Source organism: Erpetoichthys calabaricus, chromosome 2 (assembly GCF_900747795.2).
Source record: "Erpetoichthys calabaricus chromosome 2, fErpCal1.3, whole genome shotgun sequence".
NCBI classification, from domain to species: domain Eukaryota; kingdom Metazoa; phylum Chordata; class Cladistia; order Polypteriformes; family Polypteridae; genus Erpetoichthys; species Erpetoichthys calabaricus.
The window spans coordinates 299,983,608-300,007,376 of record NC_041395.2 but is presented as its reverse complement, the minus strand read 5'-3'; the positions used below and the strand labels follow the sequence as shown (position 1 = coordinate 300,007,376).

Genomic DNA, 23,769 nt, shown 5'->3' with positions numbered 1-23,769 from the left:
ATTAGCACTGGCGGGTATGACTGACTGTGAATCCCTCAGTCAGCACCTTCCTGGCCAACTGGGACCCAGTATTAAGTAAACAGAAAAGAATTCATCTGGAAGGCAGAAAAGGAATGTAGCATTGCTGAAGAGAGAGCCAGAAGCCTGCTGCTCAGTGCCTGTGTTAACATCCTAACAAGTACTTTTACTTACTACTGGCCTTGGATTGAATCATGCCACCTTCTTGTCAGTTTTAGCTTAACTAACTCCAATGGAAATTAGCCTCTTATTATAAATATTTGAAGCCATTAAAATGACGTTTGACAAATGGACTTTTTATAATAGTAATAAAGCCCTAATCCATAAACAAACCAGTTTTTGTATATATTATGTAATATACACTTTTACTAAGCTTAAGATCACCTTATTACATATCTTAACACATTTTACTTAACTTATAAACTTACCCCACTCTTTTCTATGGCAGCGAGAGTCCTTTTAGAATATATATGTGATTTTGTCTCATTATTTTAACTGTTATTTTCCATTTAAATATTGAAAAGTATGATAAAGCAAAACATAAGTGTCCAATTTCATTATGAGAAAGGTATCTAGGAGTGACAAACCCCTGAATTTGCTTCTTTGTCCCTCCACCTTTAAGTGTGAAAAACAATGACTAAAGAAATGTTAGATTTGCATTTTTAAAACGTAATATTTAAAAAGGCTATATTGTTTCAGGAAATTTGACTTTCTATACATTATTAGTACTGCAGTATTTTATGAATTTTAGGTTACTTTGAAATTTATTATTTTTTTATAGGATATATGCAATGTATCAAAAATATGATATTGTCATGATTCATTTATGATAATCATTAAGATAACCTTGGAGATTAATAAAGTATGTCAAAAATGATTACTTCTTTCTAATGTATATTTAACAATAGTTATGTGTTTATGTATGATTTTGTAATTTATTGTTAATGCATTATAAATATGAATATTCTTTTGTTCTTTTTTATTTGTGAAGCACATTTAAAAACAACCAGAAGCTGGCCAAAGTGCTATACAGAATAAAACTCAATATAATAAAAACTGAAATGCACTAAAAACATCACAGTACGTCAACAACTAGACTTTATATTACGAGAAGCCACACCAAAGGACTCTCCCCCTACAGGCATCATAAACAAATGCTTTATGCAGCATCCCCATAAGCCAAAGTAAAACAGTGTGAATTTAAGCATGATTTAAATGTCAGAACAGTGGGTGTGGTTCTGATATCAAAAGGTATGGCATTGCAAAGTTTTGAAGCAGCCACTGAAAAAGCTTGATCACCACTCAGTATTCAGTGAGCACATGATACCACCAGAATAGATTGAGAAAAGGATCTGAGCAGCCCAGCAGTGGAATACTTGAAAAGAAGGTCTAAAATATATGGAGGAGCCAAGAAAAGCCAAGCAAAATGACACCTTTTATTGGCTAACTAAAAAGATTACAATATGCAAGCTTTCGAGGCAACTCAGGCCCCTTCTTCAGGCGAAGAAGGGGCCTGAGTTGCCTCGAAAGCTTGCATATTGTAATCTTTTTAGTTAGCCAATAAAAGGTGTCATTTTGCTTGGCTTTTCTCTACATTCATAATGGCTAACACGGTACAACACCCTAGTACTGGAGGAGCCAAGTTATTTAGGGCTTTAAACACAAACAAAAACACCTTAAACTCAATCCTATACTTGATAGGCAGCCAGCAAAGAGAGGCCAAGACAGAAATGATGTGTTTCCCCTTACAAGTGCCCGTTATTGTCATGGCCGCCTCATTTTGCACCAGCAGCAGACAAGCAGATTGACAGGTGCCAAAATATAGTGAATTACAGTATGTACTTAAATCAATTACCCTAACATACTACATGCTAGTACTGTCTCTCCCCTCCAGTTGACAGGAGTGCTACAAGGCTAAGTTCTCTGCTTTGTGTTATAGACTTCCTTCTTCCTGGTCACTCACAGATGTGCATGATTGTTTAATGTATAACATGACAATCTATTATAAGATTAAATGAAGCTAAAAAGTTAATGAAAATATTTCAAGATGTTTATCTTTGAAAGTTATGAAATAATTTATTGTGAAAATAGCATGTTAATGTCAACATACAACTCTCAAGATTTAAAGCACATATTTTTATATATTCAAAAGATTTTTATTGTTAAATTGTCTGATTGTGTAAAACATCAACACATTTCCTGAGTACAAGAGCATGATTTACCTTTAACTTTAGTCAAACTAAAAGAGAATAAATTGCAATACACCACATTGTCAAATTATTACAATACTTTAAAATATTATGGTATACTGATCCTAATATTGTACCCTGTCTCCACACTATCAGTGGATATCTAGCTACATGTCTATATAAAATTAATCATTTGTTTGAATGTCATGTTATAATCTGAGAACCGTGTCATTGATTTACTTTAATTTTTATACTAAACACAGGCAAACCACTCCAGTACCTGTACCCTCTTCTTCCGCAGCCATGAGAGTTTGTAATGCATGCAGAAGGTGGTTGTGCATTGTCATGTTGAAAAATGCATGGACATCCCTGGAAAAGATCTTGAAGGCAGCATATGTTGCTCTAACATCTCAATGTTCATTTCTGCATTAATGTACAAATTATCTTTGCCAAGGACAATGACACAACCCCATACCATGTGTAGCAGATAAGGTCTTTGTCCACCTCTCGGACCCTCAGGTACCACTCTAAACACCAGGTATAAGCACAATAACTATTTATTTTACTGTTATCACGTGCACAAAGCACCCTCCACTCCACGCTATTCATAAACAACAATTCTCTCTCTCTCAAACAATCCTCCTCGCCCAGACACTTCGCCCTCCTACCTCCCAGCTCAGCTCAGTGTCTGGGCTTTCCCACAGTCCTTTTATACACCCTGACCCGGAGGTGTTCCTGTCCAACAGTCCACAGTTCCTTATTCCTTCCGGGTCAGGGTAAACAGTCCTGTTCTTCAACCTGGGAGCACGTCGTTTCTTCCTGTCACGTGACCATGACGTACCCCCAGGTTATAGGACACATAAGAGCCCATGAGCCCTCCTATAGCGACTCCTGGTGGCCCCCAAGGTATCCAGCAGGGCTGCGTATAAAAACGACATAGTCCATGAGGCCCTGCTGGAACTCGGGGCACGTCCACGCTGTCCAGAGAGCTCCTCCTGGCAGCCTGGGGGTGAGGGCCGAAGTAAGAAGCCGGCAATTCACCACACATGACAAACCATGGTTTTTGTAATTGTTGCTGGTAACAGTCTGGATGGTCCTTTTTGTCTTTGGTCTGGAGCACACAGTGTCCATTTCTTCCAAAAAAATGATCTGGAATACTGATTTGTCTGACCACATTACACATGTTTCCACTGTGTGATGATCCATCACAAATGCTTCTAAGCACAGAAAAGCACAAAAAAACACTAAACATGGTTGAGATAAGGCTTCTTTTTTTACAGTAAAGTTTTAAGAGGCATTTGTGAATTTAACTTCATATTGTAGTGCTTGACAAAGGTTTGCCAAAGTAACATGTGTCCATGTCCATATCTGCTATTAATGAGTGATGGTTCTTGATGCAGTGCCATTTGAGGGATCAGAGATCACAGGTGTTCAGGGTAGGCTTCTACCCTTGACCTTTATGCACTGAAATTCTTTGAATTGTTTATGTACTGTAGAGGGAGAACTATTCAAATCCCTTCCAATCTGTCTTTGAGGAACATTGTTGTTAAATATATCAATAATTTTCTCATGCATTTGTTGACAAATTGGAGACCCTCTGCCCATCTTTGCTCCTCAAAGACTCAGCCTTTTATGGATACAGCTTTTGTGCCAAATCATGATTACAATCACCTGCTGACATCACCTTTTTTGAAATCACATTATTATTTAATTATTTTACCTCATTAGTGGCCATAATTTGCCCCTTCCTAACTTTTATTGAAATGATTTGCAGGCCTGAAGTGCAGGAATGGATGCATATTAATAAATGACATGAAGCTGACCAGACAAAACATGAAATATCTTGGGTTAATACTGTCTTCAATGAATGAATGTTCCATACTGTCCCAACTTTTTTTGAATTGGGGTGGTAAATCAAATAGTGCATAATTCACAACAAAGAAGGCATCTGTGATAACATGGATGGTAGAATGTTGGTAAAGATGTGCAGAATCGTTTAATATGCCTGCTACAAATAACGTGTTTAACATCATTTACTGTAGTTAGAGATATTATGCTCAAAACCTAAAATATAAAAAATAATACCATCTGTCCATTTTCAAGCCTAGTATGCTGCTGCTGAAGAATGTGAATTTCCCATTGGGATTAATAAAGTATCTATCTATCTATCTATCTATCTATCTATCTATCTATCTATCTATCTATCTATCTATCTATCTATCTATCTATCTATCTATCTATCTATCTATCTATCTATCTATCTATCTATCTATCTATCTAATTAATCCATACTGAAAAAAGTTCACAATTTTCAGTGACTGAATGTTCAAAGGGCCTTCATTGGATCAAAATTCAATAAGCCAAAATGTTTTATGTCTGCAGTGTTTTTTTCAGGACAGTATTAATCTTTACCTTAATCATAATTTTGTCTATGATCATTCATTTGGAATTGTCATAAAATATATTTCAGGGAGGGTTCAAATCTGAAATTCCCTCACACTGGCTATGCTTATGCTTGTAGCCATGTACCTTTTTTAAATAAATCACTACAACTCTGATATTCTCTTGAGTTTCAAGGACACAACTTCTTTCTGCATTCTGATTGTCATATTATTAGACAGATTATGACCTTTACAATATCGCTCAGCACAACTCTGTTCCGATAGGCCTTTAATAGAATCATCACATCTATATCTCAAAGTGTTACATTTTCATCTGCGGCCAAAAGCAATAAAATGAAGAAATGAAGATCCCTCCACTCCTTGCTCACCATGCTCAAGTAATTAACTTTTAAAGGTTTAATATTTCCTTGATGAGCTCCACCATGCTTTTGACTGTGTCTGCCGCCACAGTTTATTATCTGAGAATGGCTTTAATAACCAAGTTGTGTAATTTGTTTTTCTGCTACTGTTGGATAAATTTAGTGTCAGTTGTTCTGTATCTCTGAGTAAGAGTATGTAAACAAGAGACATAAAAAATAAAGGTTATTATATTTGATACAATTAATTACTACCTTTTCAGAGTCATAGAATTTAAAGCCTATCCTGGTAGTATAATACGCTTGGAAGAAAACAACCGTAAAAAGGGCATCAGGCCACTGTTGGACATATCCATTCACCCACATGCTTGCCAAATAACATAATATGAACATACAGTAGTGAGAAAGAAGAGGAAATGTACACATAGGCTGGCATCCCACTCCAGGCTGACTCCTAACTTGTAACCAATTTCTGCCTGATTAGGCATTGGCTCCCCATGAGATGAAATTGAAATAAATTATTTCAAAAATGCTTTTGTGGGCTGGCGCCCTGCCTGGGGTTTGCTTCATGCCTTGCGCCCTGTGTTGGCTGGGATTGGCTCCAGCAGACCCCCATGACCCTGCAGTTAGGATATGGCGGGTTGGATGATGGATGGATGGATGGATTTCAAAAATGGTTCAATAGATTGGCTAGGAAATTCTAATTCATATTCTAATCTTCAGCATAGCACTCTAGAACCAAATCAAACATTTGTTCCTCCATTAAGAAGTGGTGAATGAGGTCTGCCACAGATATGTGCAGCTTTTCCTAGCATATCGAATTTGATGTTGATGTCCTTAGTTCAGATGTCAAATGGCATGCTTGTTCAATTATACTGCACCCCAATTTTTTTATTACACAAGAATGCACATGGGATTATTGGATTGAGCAGCTTATGTGAAATGGAAAGCCATACTGCTAGTATACTGGTCTTTGATTTATTAGTTTGCTGAATTGTTAATTCTACTTCTTAGTTCTGCTGTTCAAGACTGAGCAGATGTCTGGCCAAAGAAGAATGGATGGTGACATGAAGAGGATGCTATCAGTGCATTCTATCCAGCCTTAGTTAATTTTAGTGGCAGTTTATGCATTATCTTTTGCATACTCTTTATGTCCGTCGATAAATTTAAACGCAATCTGATACTTTGCTGTTTTGCTAATACATGGTTTTGAAAATTCTGCCACTTAATGACTTTAAATTACTGTATTCCAGTCTGTTTAATGAGAGAGTGCATTACCTTCATTATAAAGAAACATGCTCAAACTTTTATGACATTTTATGATTCAAAATACAACAACAAGTTCTTTAAAAATAAACATATGGTGATTTATTAGTTTCAAAAGAGTACTCTTACTATATATATATAGACAGAGAAGAAACAATTCTTGCTCATGCTGGAGTGACAGTTGATCTGTTTCATCCATAAATATTAAATGTCCAGGGAAGCATAACTGCACTAATAAAGGAATGTTGGTAAACCTCTTGTTGCAGCTTCACATTTCAATGTCTACAATTTGCTAATTTGTGCCATCTGCTGGGTACAAAACTGAGTGCATAAACTTTGGTATTTTAACAATAATAATAATAATAATAATCTTCTTCTTCTTTCGGCTGCTCCTACAATTTAAAAATTTTTGCCTTTTCAATAAAATGTTCTGTTGGCAGTTGATATTAGACTGATTTGGTTGCAATAAAACACTTTACATATATACAGTACTCCTGCATTGAGCAGTTAAACAAGGTTGGATAATATGCACATACTTCATGATAGTGTTGGACACTAACAATGAGAGGTTAAATACATCAAGTAGTCTGTTGTTATTACCAGTATTTACACATACAGTACAAATAACCAAACAGTTAGCAAAGAGAAACTTATAACTAATGGGAAGTATAGCACCTATAGCATTTTCCCCAATCCATTTCAGCCTTGCTGATCGTTTCCTTTGCACCATTGTTGATGTTCTGTCCTTTTCTGTTTAACTAATAAATGGTATGACTGTCCATGAATGTTTACCTTTATTTGTGGTTCATTTAGGCACCACTCATATTTTTAACATCGATGCAGAATAACCCTTTTCTACCTGTACTATTCCCATTTTACCACCTTCTGGATTGAAATTCTATTTGCAGTGGGCGTGCACTTAAAAATAATATGTATACAGATAGAATACATAGTATGCTATTTATGGAATTTACACAACAGCTAAAAATGGAATATCTAAGTCCATCAGCTTGTCCCATCTCTTCCAATATACAGTTGCATGAGGCATGAGCGTATATGGATAGCATCCTTAGGTAGGTAAAAATAAAATAAATTGTGGAAGTAATAATATGTCAGCGCTGTGCCTTTGCATGCGTATACCTACACTTGTTCATACCAGTCAATTTAATTTGCAGTCCACTTAACCTGCATGTCTTTAAGATGTAGAATTAAATCTATATGTAAACAGAAAGAGTACGTAGTCTCTAGACAGACAGTGACTGGGCCATTAACTGTACCATGGTCCCTGGACAGTGCAACAGAAATATTAATTATGGTAACCACCATTGCATGAAACTTTAATAAATCAGTACCTCCATTTTCTTAAACTAGTTACTATGATACAGACTTGCAGGAGGTATAGACTATCCTAGCATTAATGCAAGACAGAAAGCAACCATGGATAAGACATGTGTCTATCACAGCGGCACACACTCACTGCCACATATTAGACCAATTTGCAGGGGTTAATTAAGCTCACAAGCACCTCATTTGAATGTGAAATATGAATAAACTTTAGTAGACATGGGAAAACATCCTGCACACAAAAACCTAAATCTATTAAGCTATGTGATAACCATAACACCATCACACAGTCATTAATAAATGTACTCTCTATATATCAAATCCTAAGCCTAAAAGTGCAACGGTTTTGTGCAACGATTTTATGTGATGTTTTTATGTCATGTTTTTTGTCACACTTTAAATCAGGCTTATTTTAAAACCTACATATATATTTATGGTATCATTCTTTTCAGAATTTATGAAACTTTAATGTGATGCTGATAGATTTTCATATTCTTATTCCATTTTTAAATTATAAACTAAAAAATATCAAGAACTCATGTCTCGCAAGACGAGACTTTGTGCCAACAGATTTAACCATGCCCGGGGCCAGAAATAAAAGACAAAGAGTAGATGATAAAGACAGCTGCTGTATAGGCTTTTAAATGTTCGAAGCACTGCGTGAGATGCAGATCACACAGCACAGCAGCAGCAAGCCAGCAGCTGATCAAGTAAAGAGGAGGTAAAAAAAACTGTATTTGTTTCCAATTATATCAACATTTAAGAGGGGGTTTCGGAGGAGCAACCACGTCTCCTTGGGGTGCGTTCAGCCCCCCTCTTCACAACACAAGTGGCAAAGACGCGAAGTGGCTGGCACGTTGTGCAAACAAGTGGGGTTGGCGAACGAAACGAGCAGGGGGTAAGCCCTCTAGTGAATATATAAATTTCTAATAGTGAAATATCTAAACCCTATACATTTGTCCATCCTTTTGTAGATTGCTTAGTCCTTGTCTATGTTCTGGAAACAAGACATTGAACAGAAGAGACCATATTTGCTATGCCTGAAACATGTTCTTGTTGTTCCTGATGTAGTCTTGAGGTATTTTAAATCCTTTACAAGGCAGGGTGAATGCTCAGAATATATCATTAGATTACAAAGAAACTGACTTTTTTATAGGGTGTTATGAGGTTTGTAAACAGGCTAAAACTGGAATATACGGTGCATAGCCTAGTATAGTCACTTGCCTCCTACCTTCAACTTTTGCTTACATTTTCTGTCTTTAACAGTGCTCTTTAAACCTCAAAAGAAATTAAGAGTAATTTGGTTTTCTTTGGCAGCATGTAAATTTAAATAATTTCCTTTTCATCCAGCCATCTATACATATACTGCTCAGTGCAGGTTAGGATTACAGGGAACAGGGACCTCTCCTGTTAATATCTTTGCATGGTGTGAAACAACCCTGGATAAGCTCCAGTGTGTCACAAGGTACAGTCAAATACACTTACTCATACTATATCAAATAATAGTCACTAATCAACCTAACAGCATGTTTCTGGGCTGTGGTAGGAAATCAAAGCCCGCAGAGGAAGCCCACATGGACAAGAGAAGAATGTAAAAACTTTCCATTGAGAGTGGATGTACCAGGTATTGAAGCCAGATTTCTAGAACTATGAACCAGCAGTGCTAAACAAAGTGTGATATGAGCGCTTACAATAATAATATTTAATTAGTGTCATTAATGCACAGTGTTTAATTTTTTTGCACCTCTTTTGTTAAAAATCATATCAAAGCTGTGACTCAGGGCTCCTAATCAGAAGACTCCCATATTTGGAAATGCCTTGTAATGTAAGACACTCATCGAAAATTAGCTCAGAATTATTACGTGATGATTACTCCATTCCCCCACATTGCCAGCTGTCTGTAAAGCTAGGCATTTCTGACTTACCCGAGCAAAACAGTGTTAGCTTTCAGTTGGAGCTGATACACTGCGCAGTAGAGCAGCTATATTTAGTAATCCAAAAGGATTAGCAACAAAAAGGGCTGGATGTCAGCAAGAGTCGGGTGACACTTTTTCAAATCCAAAGGGGATGACCCTTATTATCCCTGTCATTTACCAAGGCCACCAGGACACTTCATAAATATATGTTTAAGAATTAGTAACAAATAATGTTTAGTCCAGAACAATTCATAGTTGACAATTAAGATGAAATGCACATCTTTGGGAAGCTAAAGAAAAACTGTAATATTCAGACAAAAATTACAAAGAGATTCAGAGAAAACACGCAAATTCCATTTAGACAATGTCCAGGCCAGGACTTAAACCTATGAATCACTGTAGAGCTACTGTATAAGCCAGGAGCGCTAACCTCGGTGCTACCTTGCTGTCATTATCAAATAAAACTGTGTGGCTTTGCAGCTATGGCACTGAACTTTATACCATAAGGCTGTTGACACAACCCCAGCTACTGATTTACAATGATAGCATAAGCAAGTCATTTAACTGGCCAGTGGCCCAAATATTAAAAAATATGATACATCGAAATTTTCTTTATTTGCTGGTTTTATTGCTTCACTGTACTCTGTTGCTTTTTATCTTTTCTTTTTTTACTGCTAGGCAATATAATTCCTTTGGTGTTATAATACTGTTTTCTGTAAAGCTTTATTTTCCATCGGATAAGCCTTTAGTGACAGTCTCTACTCAAAAGTATAAACCACAGTTTTTATAAAGACTGAAAAATAATAGGGTGGCACGGTGGCGCAGTGGTAGTGCTGCTGCCTCGCAGTTAGGAGACCCGGGTGGAGTTTGCATGTTCTCCCCGTGTCTGCGTGGGTTTCCTCCGGGTGCTCCGGATTCCTCCCATAGTCCAAAGACATGCAGGTTAGGTGGATTGGCGATTCTAAATTGGCCCTAGTGTGTGCTTGGTGTGTGGGTGTGTTTGTGTGTGTCCTGCGGTGGGTTGGCACCCTGCCCAGGATTGGTTCCTGCCTTGTTCCCTGTGTTGGCTGGGATTGGCTCCAGCAGACCCCCGTGACCCTGTGTTCGGATTCATCGGGTTGGAAAATGGATGGATGGATTCCACAGTCATTACAATGAACAGATTGCAGTTTTTATTTTCTAATAATAGAATCTATTGAATGATTTATACTGAAAATTGTTGGCCTCTCAAGTGTTAAAATTTATTTACTTTCAAAAATACTGACAATGATACTAATTTAATATGATGGTATCCTCAGCAGTTGCTTTTACGTCTGCTAGCATTACTGGAATCCAATGATATTTGGACTGCATGACTGAAGAGGATGTAGATATTTAGTAATTTGTTTTCACAATGCTGACAGCTTTGGAAAATTATCAACCCAAACAATCTGGCTCAATTCATTTCTTGTTGTCATCACTACATGAAGTACAGCTGTGGTGGCCTTCCCTGCATTCTTCTCTATTTTATTGCAGTGTGTTGATCTGTGAAAACAACCTATAGAATGGAAATATGGCGTACTGTATGTGAAATTCATTTAATTTTTACTCAATTCTGGAATTTAATGTGTAATCAAAGCTCATTTAGTTTATAATTTGAATTTAAATAACAGAAATGTTATAGCAATCAAGTAATGTGCTGTGAGAGCTACAAGTGGAAAGATGGTGCTATTTATTTCAGACTTGTTTTTTTAAGCCTTGAACTTTAGCATCTACTGCATCATTGGACCTCACAAATAATTGCTACACCATCAAATTTGTAATATGCACATAAGAACATTTGTTCCTAAAAGCAGGCTTCATCTTCTTTTTGCTCTTATTTTTTCTAAACTATGAACACTTTTTGTTGCATCTGATCATTTGCTAAAACAAAACCTAAATTAAGTGTCAATTCTTTCTCTTGTATAGGGGCCAAACTAAAACTACAATGTTGCAAGGAACTATCACATAACTTAAGAAAACAGAATGGACTATTATTACAATATAATTATCAAACATATGAAACTGACAATATGTGTATGTGTATAGTTCCCATGCATCTCAAAGAAAGGTTTCTTAGGTTTATTGGTGTCTGTGAATTAGGCTGGTGTGAGTGAGTGATGGTCCATGGACAGATTAGCACCCCATTCAGGTTTGTTCTTACCTGGAGCTTGAGACTGCACAGACAGGGCTTGTCTTCTCGCACCCCTAAAACTGGATTAAGTAGATTAAGAAAATAATCGAATGAGAAGAAAATTTATGCTAGAGACTAGACAATATGTCATTCTTGTTTTCTTGATAGTTCATGTGCTTTCTCTTTTTTGGCTAAGGTTGTGATTTACACACGTTTACCTAATAGAGCTGCTTGTGAGCATACCTCTATACACCAAATAACAGGAAGGATAAATATGGGAGATACAAAAGAAACACAAGAAAAACAAAATTCTAGAATAAGGTAACCCGTCTAGTTCCAAGGTCTCACATGTCTTGCACACTCCTTTCTCTCTAATGCTCTTTCTCCTTTTCCACTCTGCCAGGTGATTTCTTATTATTGTTCAGCTCTCAATTCTAAAATCCCCTAGGAGAGGCTACAAAAGCCTTCTTAAAGCTACTGACTACCCCCAGCTCCGTGTCTGAATTAAGTAGAAGCACTTCTGAATCCCGTAGAACCAGTTAACATATACGAAGTCGGCCTTGCTAGAACTCCATCCAGGTGCCCCTGTTTTCTCTTCCAGCAGCATTGCCTGTGAAAACTACAACTCCTAGACAGACCTGTAAGAATCTGAATCTTGGTATTGTTGCTCTGCTGCCTGCTTGTCTGGGGCATAAGCAACTATTTTACCCACATGCTCCGTCCTTTTATTATTATGGCATCATGTTCTGAGAGTGCTTGGAACCATATCCCAGATGGAAGGTCTAGCTCATTGCAGTGTGCCTCATCTCCCTGTTGTCCTATAAAATATCTTTTTCTTAATACATTATATAGTTATTTTTTTGCTGTTTTCATAAATAGCATTTTATTTATTTTTGTGGTTTATTTAGTTCTCATTTGTCTTGACATGTTTTAAATAATAATAATGTTACATTGTATTTATAAAGCTCCATCTCCAAGATTGTAAAGGGAGCCCGTGAATAATAATTTTAGTCTCACTTTCACAGTGATCTAAAATTATATCAATGCAAATCTGATCTGTTTTCAATCAACAGACATTAGAACTATGATTTACTTCTTTTTCAATTGGTAACACATGCTTTTATTAATCCATTGTGAAAACTGGGCAAAAACTGCATGTTGAATGAAACTTCAGATTTCTGGCAAACTGCCCTTAGTGGTTATGTGCCTCTTCATTAAAAACCATACTAGTGACTCTAAATTGGTCCCCTATGGTAAATGTGTGTGTGTACTGTACATGTGTGTGCCCTGCCATGGACCGGTATTTAATGTAGGACTCAACTCTGTCCTTGGATTCATTGTTGATGATACAAGCTCTGTAGATAGATAGATAGATAGATAGATAGATAGATAGATAGATAGATAGATAGATAGATAGATAGATAGATAGATAGATAGATAGATAGATAGATAGATAGATAGATAGATAGATAGATAGATAGATAGATACTTTATTAATCCCAAGGGGAAATTCACATACTCCAGCAGCAGCATACTGATACAAAAAACAACATAAAATTAAAGATTGATAACAATGCAGGTAAAAACAGACAATAACTTTCTATAATGTTAACGTTTATCCCCCCCTCCCACCCACCCCCGGGTGGAACTGAAGAGTTGCATAGTTTGGGGGAGGAATGATCTTCTCAGTCTGTCAGTGGAGCAGGACAGTGACAGCAGTCTGTCGCTGAAGCTGCTCTTTTGTCTGGAGATGACACTGTTTAGTGGATGCAGTGGATTCTCCATAATTGATAGGAGCCTGCTGAGCACCCGTCGCTCTGCCACAGATGTCAAACTGTCCAGCTCCATGCCAACAATAGAGCCTGCCTTTCTCACCAGTTTGTCCAGGCGTGAGGCATCCTTCTTCTTAATGCTGCCTCCCCAGCACACCACCGCGTATAAGAGGGCGCTCGCCACAACCGTCTGATAGAACATCTGCAGCATCTTATTGCAGATGTTGAAGGACGCCAGCCTTCTAAGGAAGTATAACCAGCTCTGTCCTTTCTTACACAGAGCATCAGTATTGGCAGTCCAGTCTAATTTATCATCCAGCTGCACTCCCAGGTATTTATAGGTCTGCACCATCTGCACACAGTCACCTCTGATGATCACGGGGTCCATGAGGGGTCTGGGCCTCCTAAAATCCACCACCAGCTCGGTTGGTTTTGCTAGTGTTCAGGTGTAGGTGGTTTGAGTCGCACCATTTAACTAAGTCCTTGATTAGGTCCCTATACTCCTCCTCCTGCCCACTCCTGATGCAGCCCACGATAGCAGTTGTATTGGATGTCCGATGTATATAGGCTGAACAGGACCGGAGAAAGTACAGTCCCCTGTGGCACTCCTGTGTTGCTGACCACAATGTCAGACGTGCAGTTCCCAAGACGCATATACTGAGGTCTGTCTTTAAGATAGTCCACGATCCATGCCACCAGGTATGAATCTACTCCCATCTCTGTCAGCTTGTCCCTACGGAGCAGAGGTTGGATTGTGTTGAAGGCGCTAGAGAAGTCTAGAAAACATAATTCTTACAGCACCACTGCCTCTGTCCAAGTGGGAGAGAGATCGGTGTAGCATATAGATGATGGCATCCTCCGCTCCCACCTTCTCCTGATATGCAAACTGCAAAGGGTCGAGGGCGTGTTGAACCTGTGGCCTCAGGTGGTGAAGCAGCAGCCTCTCCATGGTCTTCATCACATGTGATGTCAGAGCAACAGGCCGGAAGTCATTCAGCTCACTAGGACGTGATACCTTTGGGACTGGGGTGATGCAAGATGTTTTCCAAAGCCTCGGGACTCTCCCCTGTTCCAGGCTCAGGTGGAAGATGCGTTGTAGAGGACCCCCCAGCTCCGATGCACAGACCTTCAACAGTCGTGGCGATACTCCATCTGGACCCGCTGCTTTGCTGGCACAAAGTCTCCTCAGCTCTCTGCTCACCTGCGCTGTTGTAAATGTGGGTGGGGATGTCTCTCCTATGCTGGTATCAGCAGAAGGATGTGTGGAGGGTGCAGTACTCCGAGGTGAGAGTGAGAGTGGGTTACTGTGGTCAAACCTGTTAAAGAAGTTGTTCATTTGGTTTGCTCTCTTCACATCTCTCTCGATGGTGGCACCCCGCTTCAAGCTGCAGCCCGTGATGATCTTCATCCCATCCCACACTTCCTTCATGCTGTTATTCTGCAAATTCTGCTCCAGCTTTCTCCTGTACTGCTCCTTTGCCGCCCTGAGCTGGACTCTAAGTTCCTTCTGCACGCTGCATGCTGATCACCACCTTTAAAAGCCCTTTCTTCTGGTTCAAAAGGCCCTTGATGTCACTTGTAATCCATGGCTTGTTGTTAGCATAGCAGCATACAGTTCTTACTGGAACTACAATGTCCATACAGAAGTTGATATTACATACCACTGAAATTGAAAATCAGGTTTAGAAAGCAATAAAAATCAGAATAATAAGAGTAAAAAATCAAAAGAGTGAGAAACTATCCTGAGAGGGCGGAGATTGGTCATAAAAAAATCAAACAATTCTGAAATGAAAGTGCTATCCGATTTCCTAGGATAATTATCATGCATTGGTATAGAATTGTTTTTTTAAAGTGTGAAAAATTAAAACATAATATTTTTTTTAAAAATTCAAAAACTGTGTGTGAGTAAATTCACTTTTTTGCAAAAATAAAAAATATACTATTCACTGAAATTTTTAGTACTTTTTTGATACCTTCAAGATTTCAGTACTATTGATTCTTTAACACTGTTCTTCTGTTTCATATTTAATAGTTTTCAGCTGTTTATTTCACTCTCATTGTCATTGTAGATGTTCCCAAAGACTTGTGTTTTGATATTTCCTTTAACTTTCTGATTAAAATAATTTCCAACCACAAGTTTGTATTTCTCTGAGTTTCCATTTTTCTACATTTGCAGTCACACTAATCAATCCCACTGGTGGTTTTCATCGTTCCTGATGATTATAGTAAATCCAGCCAACTGAAATTAAAGGGTATTTGTTGAAAATCATTAATGAGAGGCAAAGTACTGAGCTAGTTTTGTGGTGACACCATATTTTTTTTGCAATTACCATACAACTGCAAGTAACTGCAGTGGATTCTTATGCAGAATTTTTCTACTCATGTTTTACAGAGAAGTTCAGTACCTGGAAGAGTTGTGCATATATGCAATCTTCCTGAAGGTAGCTGTACAGAAAATGATGTCATCAACCTTGGACTCCCCTTTGGGAAAGTTACTAACTATATCCTTATGAGATCAACTAACCAGGTATGTACTGCTGTTCTTCACAAAAAAAAAAAAATATCAGGGTGGGGGGTCCAGTCAACCTCATAATTTGAATCAAGTTCTTGCTGTTAATTAAACTTTTTATTTAGTGGTTTGTCTTGTCTATCTGTCTACAATTTAGCAATTATAAATAATATGGATTTTATTCCTATGAAATTCACAAAGATGTTTACTGTTGTCATACAATTTGTCAGTGTTGGTTCCTCATTCTTTTTTGTAATTTGTTCTTCACTGAGTTTTTAAGATTCTGGTAAAGTAAACTGCTTATCAGCTAAAGTGGTGCGAATTTCTTGGTGGGTGTTCATTATGAAGCAGATTTTATAATAAATAATATTTTGAAAAAAAGGGTACTAATCCACATATGAGGTGCAACAAGTCCTCTAAATCAATTACATTTTCATTAAGATCAAGAATTGGCTTCTAGTTAAGAAACTGGCTGCAATAAAATAAATGTTTAGGACTTTTCTGCTTGTTTATTTGTTTAACTTGCTTAGCTGTATTCAGCATCACAGGATATCATATGTATCTTTGAAAATACATAGTATACATAATTCAAACCCCAAAATGTCATATTTTGACAAGTAAACAAAAAAACTCTTAAAATTAAGCTAGAAATAAAATTCATTTGAAAAATAAAATGGTTACAGCAAATGACATTTAGTTCACAAGAATGATAACCCCGTGCACTCTAATTGAAGATAGAATGTTATTTATGTGGAAAATGTAAAATAATAATAATCACTGATAGGAAACAGATGTTTCAGAACTACTTTTAAATTGAACTCTGGAACAATTATATATGATTTTCTTAGTTACCTACTATGTGTAGCTTTCCTTTTCTTAACAGGCATTTTTAGAAATGGCGTATGTAGAAGCTGCACAGGCAATGGTGCAATATTACCAACAGAAACCAGCCATGATTAATAAAGAAAAGCTGCTTATCCGTATGTCAAAACGATATAAGGAGCTGCAACTTAAGGTGAGGAGTGTTGACTTTCTGACTGTAGTAAGTTTAAGGTGACCAGATTGAGTTTGCTTTGAGTTCCTTCTCTCAGTTTGCTGACAAATTACTGCAGAATATGTATAGGTTTCCACTTTTTAAAATCCCCAGTGTTTTAATTGTACAAAAGTGTCACAGCTATTAATCAAGACTGAGTACAAGTGTTTTGCCATGTGCACAATTTGCGCTGCCCAAATAGGAAGTGTAGATTCTGATTCTGTAAATATCTGTGCTGTATCAATTCTTCCAATGCAAGTTCCACGGACTGACAGCAATCCACAGCTGGAATGTTCAAGCACTTCAGTATATTAATGCAATAACCTACATTCTTTTAAAAGTTCTGTTAAAATGCTGTATGCTACTGTATGTCGCTCAGCTAACAACCTGAATCCAGCATGTAGCTGATTCAGCATCATATGTACATAAATGCACTTTTCTAATTCCACATGCCCTTAACAGTGAAGTAACTACAAACAAGGTACACAGCATCCTATCTAGTGTATATGCATGTAAGCCCACAGGTTTTCAAGTGTACAAGGAGCAGCTGTCAATTGTAATTTAGAGGGCCAATCATCAATGAAGGGTGCAAAACAACATGCATATGAAGAAATCACAGGCTTAAATTCCTTTCCCACTCCAATGTCTCCTTAGTCAAGACTGGGAGCCTTAAAACTAATTACAGTATACTTGAAGAGGATGTTGAAATTTTGTACATTTTGTATTCAGTGTCTAGGTTCTAGTAATTTCCTGTTTGTATATTATACTAATTTCACCAGTTTGTGAGAGACTTCCAAAAGAGAGATTCATTGTATTCTGTACAAATAACAATAAACTTGAACTTGAATATTTAAGCATTTATTTCACTTTTTTCTTGCTAGAAACCAGGAAAGGATGTCCAGTCTATTATCCATGACATTAACTCACAGAGAGAAAGAGATGTTCTGCATGACACTGAAAGGTAAATTCATTTCTCTTATCTTATTCCTTGTTTTGAGAAACACCCAAGTCACTTTTCTTGTACTAGCTCCGGGCTTTACTGCATTTGAGTGAAAGTAAGAGACACACAGGGCATCAAGTTTGTGCTCCTTTCCTTTTACCAAATGCCAGTAAGTCCTCTCTTTATGCACCTTATTATCACTATTAAGCTAGGTGCAACATTAACATGTCAGCAAAATATTGCCATTATTTATTAGTAAGTCACATACCCATCTCAGACTTTGTACTTTTCTCACTGTCTCACAGCTTATGAACTTCATCATTCTTAAACACCATTTTTAACTTTTCTTATCTTTTTTTTATCTATGCTAAACTTTACATTTTTCTGCTATTAAACCATTAACTCTTTGCAATCACTAAACAAAACCTAAAATCAGGTTCTTGTCGTGGTGAATATTACTTATGCTGGTTTCTAAATGACCTTTAATAATATACATTTGTAAGCTGTTGGTACATTATTAGTGCTGTTCTTGGCAATATTCTTTTTACTGATAAAAGCTGGTGCAATATTTCACTCAGTAATATTGTCAGCTTAAAGCCACTGAGCCACAGACTTAACACAACACCAGAGTACCTTTGGTAAAGGAGTTTCTCCCTTATTTTCCATTGGGACTCCAATGGTATTTATCTGCAGTCCTTGAACTTGCTGCCAGATCATTTGATAGTTAGCTTTGTCGGTGTGTTGCTGTTGGAAAAGAAAAGGTTATTTCATTTTTGAAAACTTAGGAATCTTTGTAACACAAACACAACTAGGAAGCTCAGCTGAGAAAGCTACACACAGCTATTGAACTCAACCTGCTTTTTACTTTGCAGTGTCTTCTTGGTGTGGCAGGACAGTATAGTGTAGTCTATATCAGCATCAGGTGTAAATTAAGAAGAAACCTTGGATTGGATGATGCAAATATTCACATTAAATCACATTTGGTCATTTTTAAATCTCTAAATAATCCAACATACATGGCTGAGATGCAGGAAGACCCTGTAATGACTTCTGAAACCCCCACAAACATGTGGAGAACTTGCAAACTTTATACAAGTCCCTACACCTGTGAGACAGCAGAAATAGGAGTTGTGCCACCTTAGCGAAACGCTAAAAACACCAAGCATTCAAATACAAAATAGAGATGTGCCATGTAATTCTAGTGAGCATGTCTTAATCACACTGTACAATTTTAGCTTTTGTTGAATTTTCTCCTTTATACATAGATACCCCATGGAAAGGACCCGTTCTCGTAGCCCTGTTAGTAGATCATTAAGTCCCAGATCTCACAGTCCCAGCTTTACATCTTGTAGCTCTTCTCACAGTCCACTGATTCTGTCCCGAGGAGACTGGAGCAATGGGTATGGAGAGAAAAGGCCATCATGGAACCCATCACCACATGCTGGTAGAGAGGAGGAAGAAGACGGAGGTGAACTGAGCTGGAGAAATCAAGAAGATGACCCTGCAGATCCATGGATGCAGGAAAGAAAGAGGTCTTACCTTAGACAAAAAGACAAATCAAGTCCCAGAACAGTGGAAGAGAGACAAGAAGGAATGAGAGGAAACCGTGATAGATATGTTAAAAACGCTTCTCATAGTTCTTACCAAGACCAAGATGATGACAACTGCAAGAAGGAAGTCAAAAACAAGTCTGAGAAATCCCAGAAGCAGCAGCAATATGATGCAAAGACAAGAAAGAAAAAAACTGAAGGCCATCAAAAACAAAACGAAGGAAGTCTGTGTGGAAGTGAAATCTTAGAAGACTCAAGTGCAGAAGGAAAAGCCAGAAGGATATCGGAGGAAAGGAGCCAAACAGACACAAAGAAGATGAGGGAGACTATAGAAAAACGAGCAAAAAGCATGTCAGAAAGCGAAGTAAGTAATGGGCCCTGCCAGTCACTGCTGCATTTATAGCAAGTGTGACATAGGGAAATTCTAAAATAATTTATTGTGCCTTGTCCCCCATCTTTCGTTAAATATTTTAACCTGTTCTTTATAAAGATTAGGGGTATTCTAACTGTTAATCATATTTTTGTCTTGTTCATTACTTCTTCAACTAGCTCTTTCAAAGGAAGCATACCAATGTTTTTTTTTATGGTGAAGCTCTTTTATGAACTACCTCATTATTGCAATCTACCTTGTGTTATGCTGAATTATATATTTCTTTGTTTTTTAGAGAATTTTATGGTGGTCTACTCTTCTGTTGTGCATGGTTATAAGTTCCAGCCAGGGTACTGTTTGTGTGGTATTTACATATTCTCCCTGTGAGTGCTTGGGTTTTCTCCCACTTCCCAAATGCCTATTGAGTTAACAGATGATTCTAAATAAGTCAAGAATGTGTGAGGTTTGCTGCAGCTTGTGATACCGAACTGAGTTAAACTTGTCCAATAATGATTTAATAAATGTAAGTTAATTATCTTTGGATACAATTCAGCTTGCTATGGCTCTAACCAGAAATAATAGCATAACATATTAATGAATACATTTTGTTTAAAATAACTGAATATGCAAGTATTTATTAGCAGGCTCTCTTCATTTGCATTAACACTTAAACCTATTTACTCTCTGCAGAATGTAATTAGAGTAGTCATTATATGAGGTATATGATTGTCTGAACTTCTTTTTAATGTTGTTATGCTCTCTTTTTTAGCCTGCATCACCCATTTTTTTAGGCAACACCTCTCACAGTGCTGTGTGTAATCCTGCAGCTTAATTAAATTTTACATCTTACACTGTTGTAGTTGAGGTTTTCAGACTTGTGCTTGCAAGAGTCTGCTTCGTTACCTGAACTGCCCAAAACAAAAACAGGCAATACCTGCAGCTATATTTAATATTTCATTTATATTAATATTAAATTCTCAACAGGGAAAACCTTATCTATGATTTGTCCAAAATAATACTTTAACATTCTGTCTATACCCATGTAATTTTTTGAGGAACTCATTTTAAATTGACATCAACCCTATTTACTCTTTTCATAATTTGAAATAGTCCCATCTTATTTTCTTCCATTAAACTGTATTTGCTAATGCTGGATACATTCATCTTCTTTAGTCTTTCCTCATGTCTCATTTATGACTAGAATTTAGGGGCTGCAATGGGATTAATTAAAATGTATAAAATTAATTGCTGATATTTTAAAACAGTTATTTGGTGATTGTACACTTAATTTAAAAAATTGACACTTTAAATTTACATTTACATGTATTTGCTTAGCAGACGGTTTTAATCAAGAGCGATTTACAATTTTTTTTTAAATTGCCGTTTTAGTTTATTAATGCTTGGATTGGCTTAATTCTCTCCCTGACTATGAAATTAAACAAAACAGATTTAGTAAATGAATTGCATTTTAAGATAGTCATCCATTTATTTATAATTTCCAAGTAAGAATCATTGGAACTTACTGCCTGTCCCAGCAACACTGACCACAAGGCAGGAACCAATCCTGGATGGTTTGCCAGTACATCCCAGGTCACACTCATGCACATACTGTACCTACAGTCACTGTGGCCATTTACAGTTGCCAATTAAGCTAATATAATAATAATAATAATAATAATACATTTTATTTATACAAGGCGCCTTTCACAGAACTCAAGGACACCGAACAAACAATAAATAAATAAATAATAGACACAATTATAAACAACTTAAAACATCTGAAAATCTAAAAATGAAAACCAAACAAAACCACTGTAATCATAAAGAAAAGAAAAACCATTTGAAACAGATGCGTTTTAAGTTTACATTTGAAGAATGTAGAGAAAAGCCAAGCAAAATGACACCTTTTATTGGCTAACTAGAAAGATTACAATATGCAAGCTTTCGAGGCAACTCAGGCCCCTTCTTCAGGCAAGATGTAATACAGAAACTAATATAATTGTTTTCACCCCAACATAAAGCTGAAGCTGAATTACTCAAAAACAGAAGTCAGCTTCCTTGACACCACCATTCAACTGAAAGACAACACCCTTGTAACTTCTATTTTTCACAAACCAACAGACAGACGGACCTACCTGAAAAATGATAGCTTCCACCCCAAGCATATAAGGCGCTCCATTATTTTCAGCCAAGCAATACGGTACAATCGTATTTGCTCAGACCCAACAGACCGGGATCAACAACTGCAGGAGCTCAGACAAGATTTCATCAAACAAGGTTACACCCCGAAAACAACAGACACTCAAATAAGAAGAGCTACTGCCATACCCAGAGACAACCTTCTGGAATATAAAAACAAAGACAACAAGGATCGCATCCCCCTTGTTGTCACCTACAACCCACATCTTGAAACACTTCGAAAAATTATAAAAGAACTTCAGCCAATACTAAACAATGACCAAACACTGAAAAATGTATTTCCTGAACCTCCCCTCCTGGCATACAGACAACCACCAAACCTTCTACAATTAATTGTCCGAGGCTCCCTAAGTGAACCAACAGAAAATGGCACATCTCCATGCCTACAGAAAAGATGCAAAACATGTGCCCACATCTATGATACAGACCGTATAGTTATACCACACTGCCGACTCGAACATCACATCAAGGGATCATTTTCCTGCAGATCATCTAATGTAGTCTACCTAATTTTCTGCATGAAATGTCCTGACACTGCACTCTATGTGGGAGAAACTGGACAAACACTCCGCCAGAGAATGAACTTACACAGGTTCCACATTAAACATGGCAACACAGATGTTCCTGTGGCGGCCCACTTCAACAGCCATGGACACTGTGAGAAGGACTTTAAGGTCACAGTGCTTATGGGCAACTTCAAAACACAGCAAGAGAGAAAAGAATGGGAAGTTAAACTCATGCTAAAATTTAATACTTTATAACATGGATTGAAGAAAGACAAGAGTTTTATGGCCAGATATGAGGATTGTTTACATCTCTCAGAATGACAGACAACCTGTCTACAGACCCACATTGTTTTGAAAAACTCATTACAAACTTCAAAAGACTTTGTTGGACAGTTATCTTATCCAGAGATCTTGACAATACATTGTTCTTTTCTCTCTTGCTAAATTAACCCTTGCCTGAATGAATCTATTAATTTTTTACATTCATAATCTCTCATTTAAAGATTTACCAATGTTGTTTCTTGTCCTAGAGCGTGTATATAAACATAGGAAACTTCAGTTTCTGTATTACATCTTGCCTGAAGAAGGGGCCTGAGTTGCCTCGAAAGCTTGCATATTGTAATCTTTCTAGTTAGCCAATAAAAGGTGTCATTTTGCTTGGCTTTTCTCTACATTCATAATGGCTAACACGGTACAACACCCTAGTACTACATTTGAAGAATGAATGTGATTTGATGTTTTGGAGCTCCGCAGGTAATGAATTCCAGAGCTTGGGAGCAGAACGGCTGAATGCTCTGCTCCCCATGGTGGTTAGACGGGCGAGAGGGACAGTCAGATGGATGGAGGAAGAGGATCTAAGGTTACGGGAGGGAATGGCAACATGAAGAAGGTCAGACAGATATGGAGGGGCGAGGTTATGAATGGCCTAAAATGTTAATAGCAGAATCTTAAAATCAGTTCGAAACTTAATCGGGAGCCAATGAAGCTGCTGCAAGACCGGAGTAATATGGTGAATAGATGAGGTTCGAGTAATGATGCATTCTGCAGAATTCTGGTCTAACTGAAGCTTATAAAGAGATTTATTAGGGAGACCAAAGAGGAGTGAATTGCAGTAGTCCAGCCGAGAAGTAACAAGACTATGAACAAGAATGGAAGTGGTATGAGGAGTGAGGAAGGGGCGAATGCGATTAATATTACGTAGGTGGAAGTAAGCAGACCGGGTGATGTTGTTAATGTGAGAGTGGAAG

At 37.4% G+C, this 23,769-nt stretch overlaps 1 protein-coding gene across 4 annotated transcripts in view; it reads left to right on the top strand.

Moving 5' to 3' along the window:
• Positions 1-23,769, top strand: part of rbm20 (RNA binding motif protein 20) — a 198,781-nt gene that overhangs the window by 139,168 nt on the left and 35,844 nt on the right. For all 4 annotated transcript variants that reach the window (XR_007934025.1, XR_007934026.1, XM_051922162.1 and 1 more), the window contains exons 6-9: positions 15,808-15,942; positions 16,808-16,939; positions 17,839-17,918; positions 19,163-19,811. Coding sequence is in view for 2 of the 4 variants with exons in the window: in XM_051922162.1 (XP_051778122.1) it covers positions 15,808-15,942; positions 16,808-16,939; positions 17,839-17,918; positions 19,163-19,811 (996 nt within the window). In the remaining 2 variants the exon portion in view is untranslated. The remainder of the gene's footprint in view (positions 1-15,807; positions 15,943-16,807; positions 16,940-17,838; positions 17,919-19,162; positions 19,812-23,769) is intronic.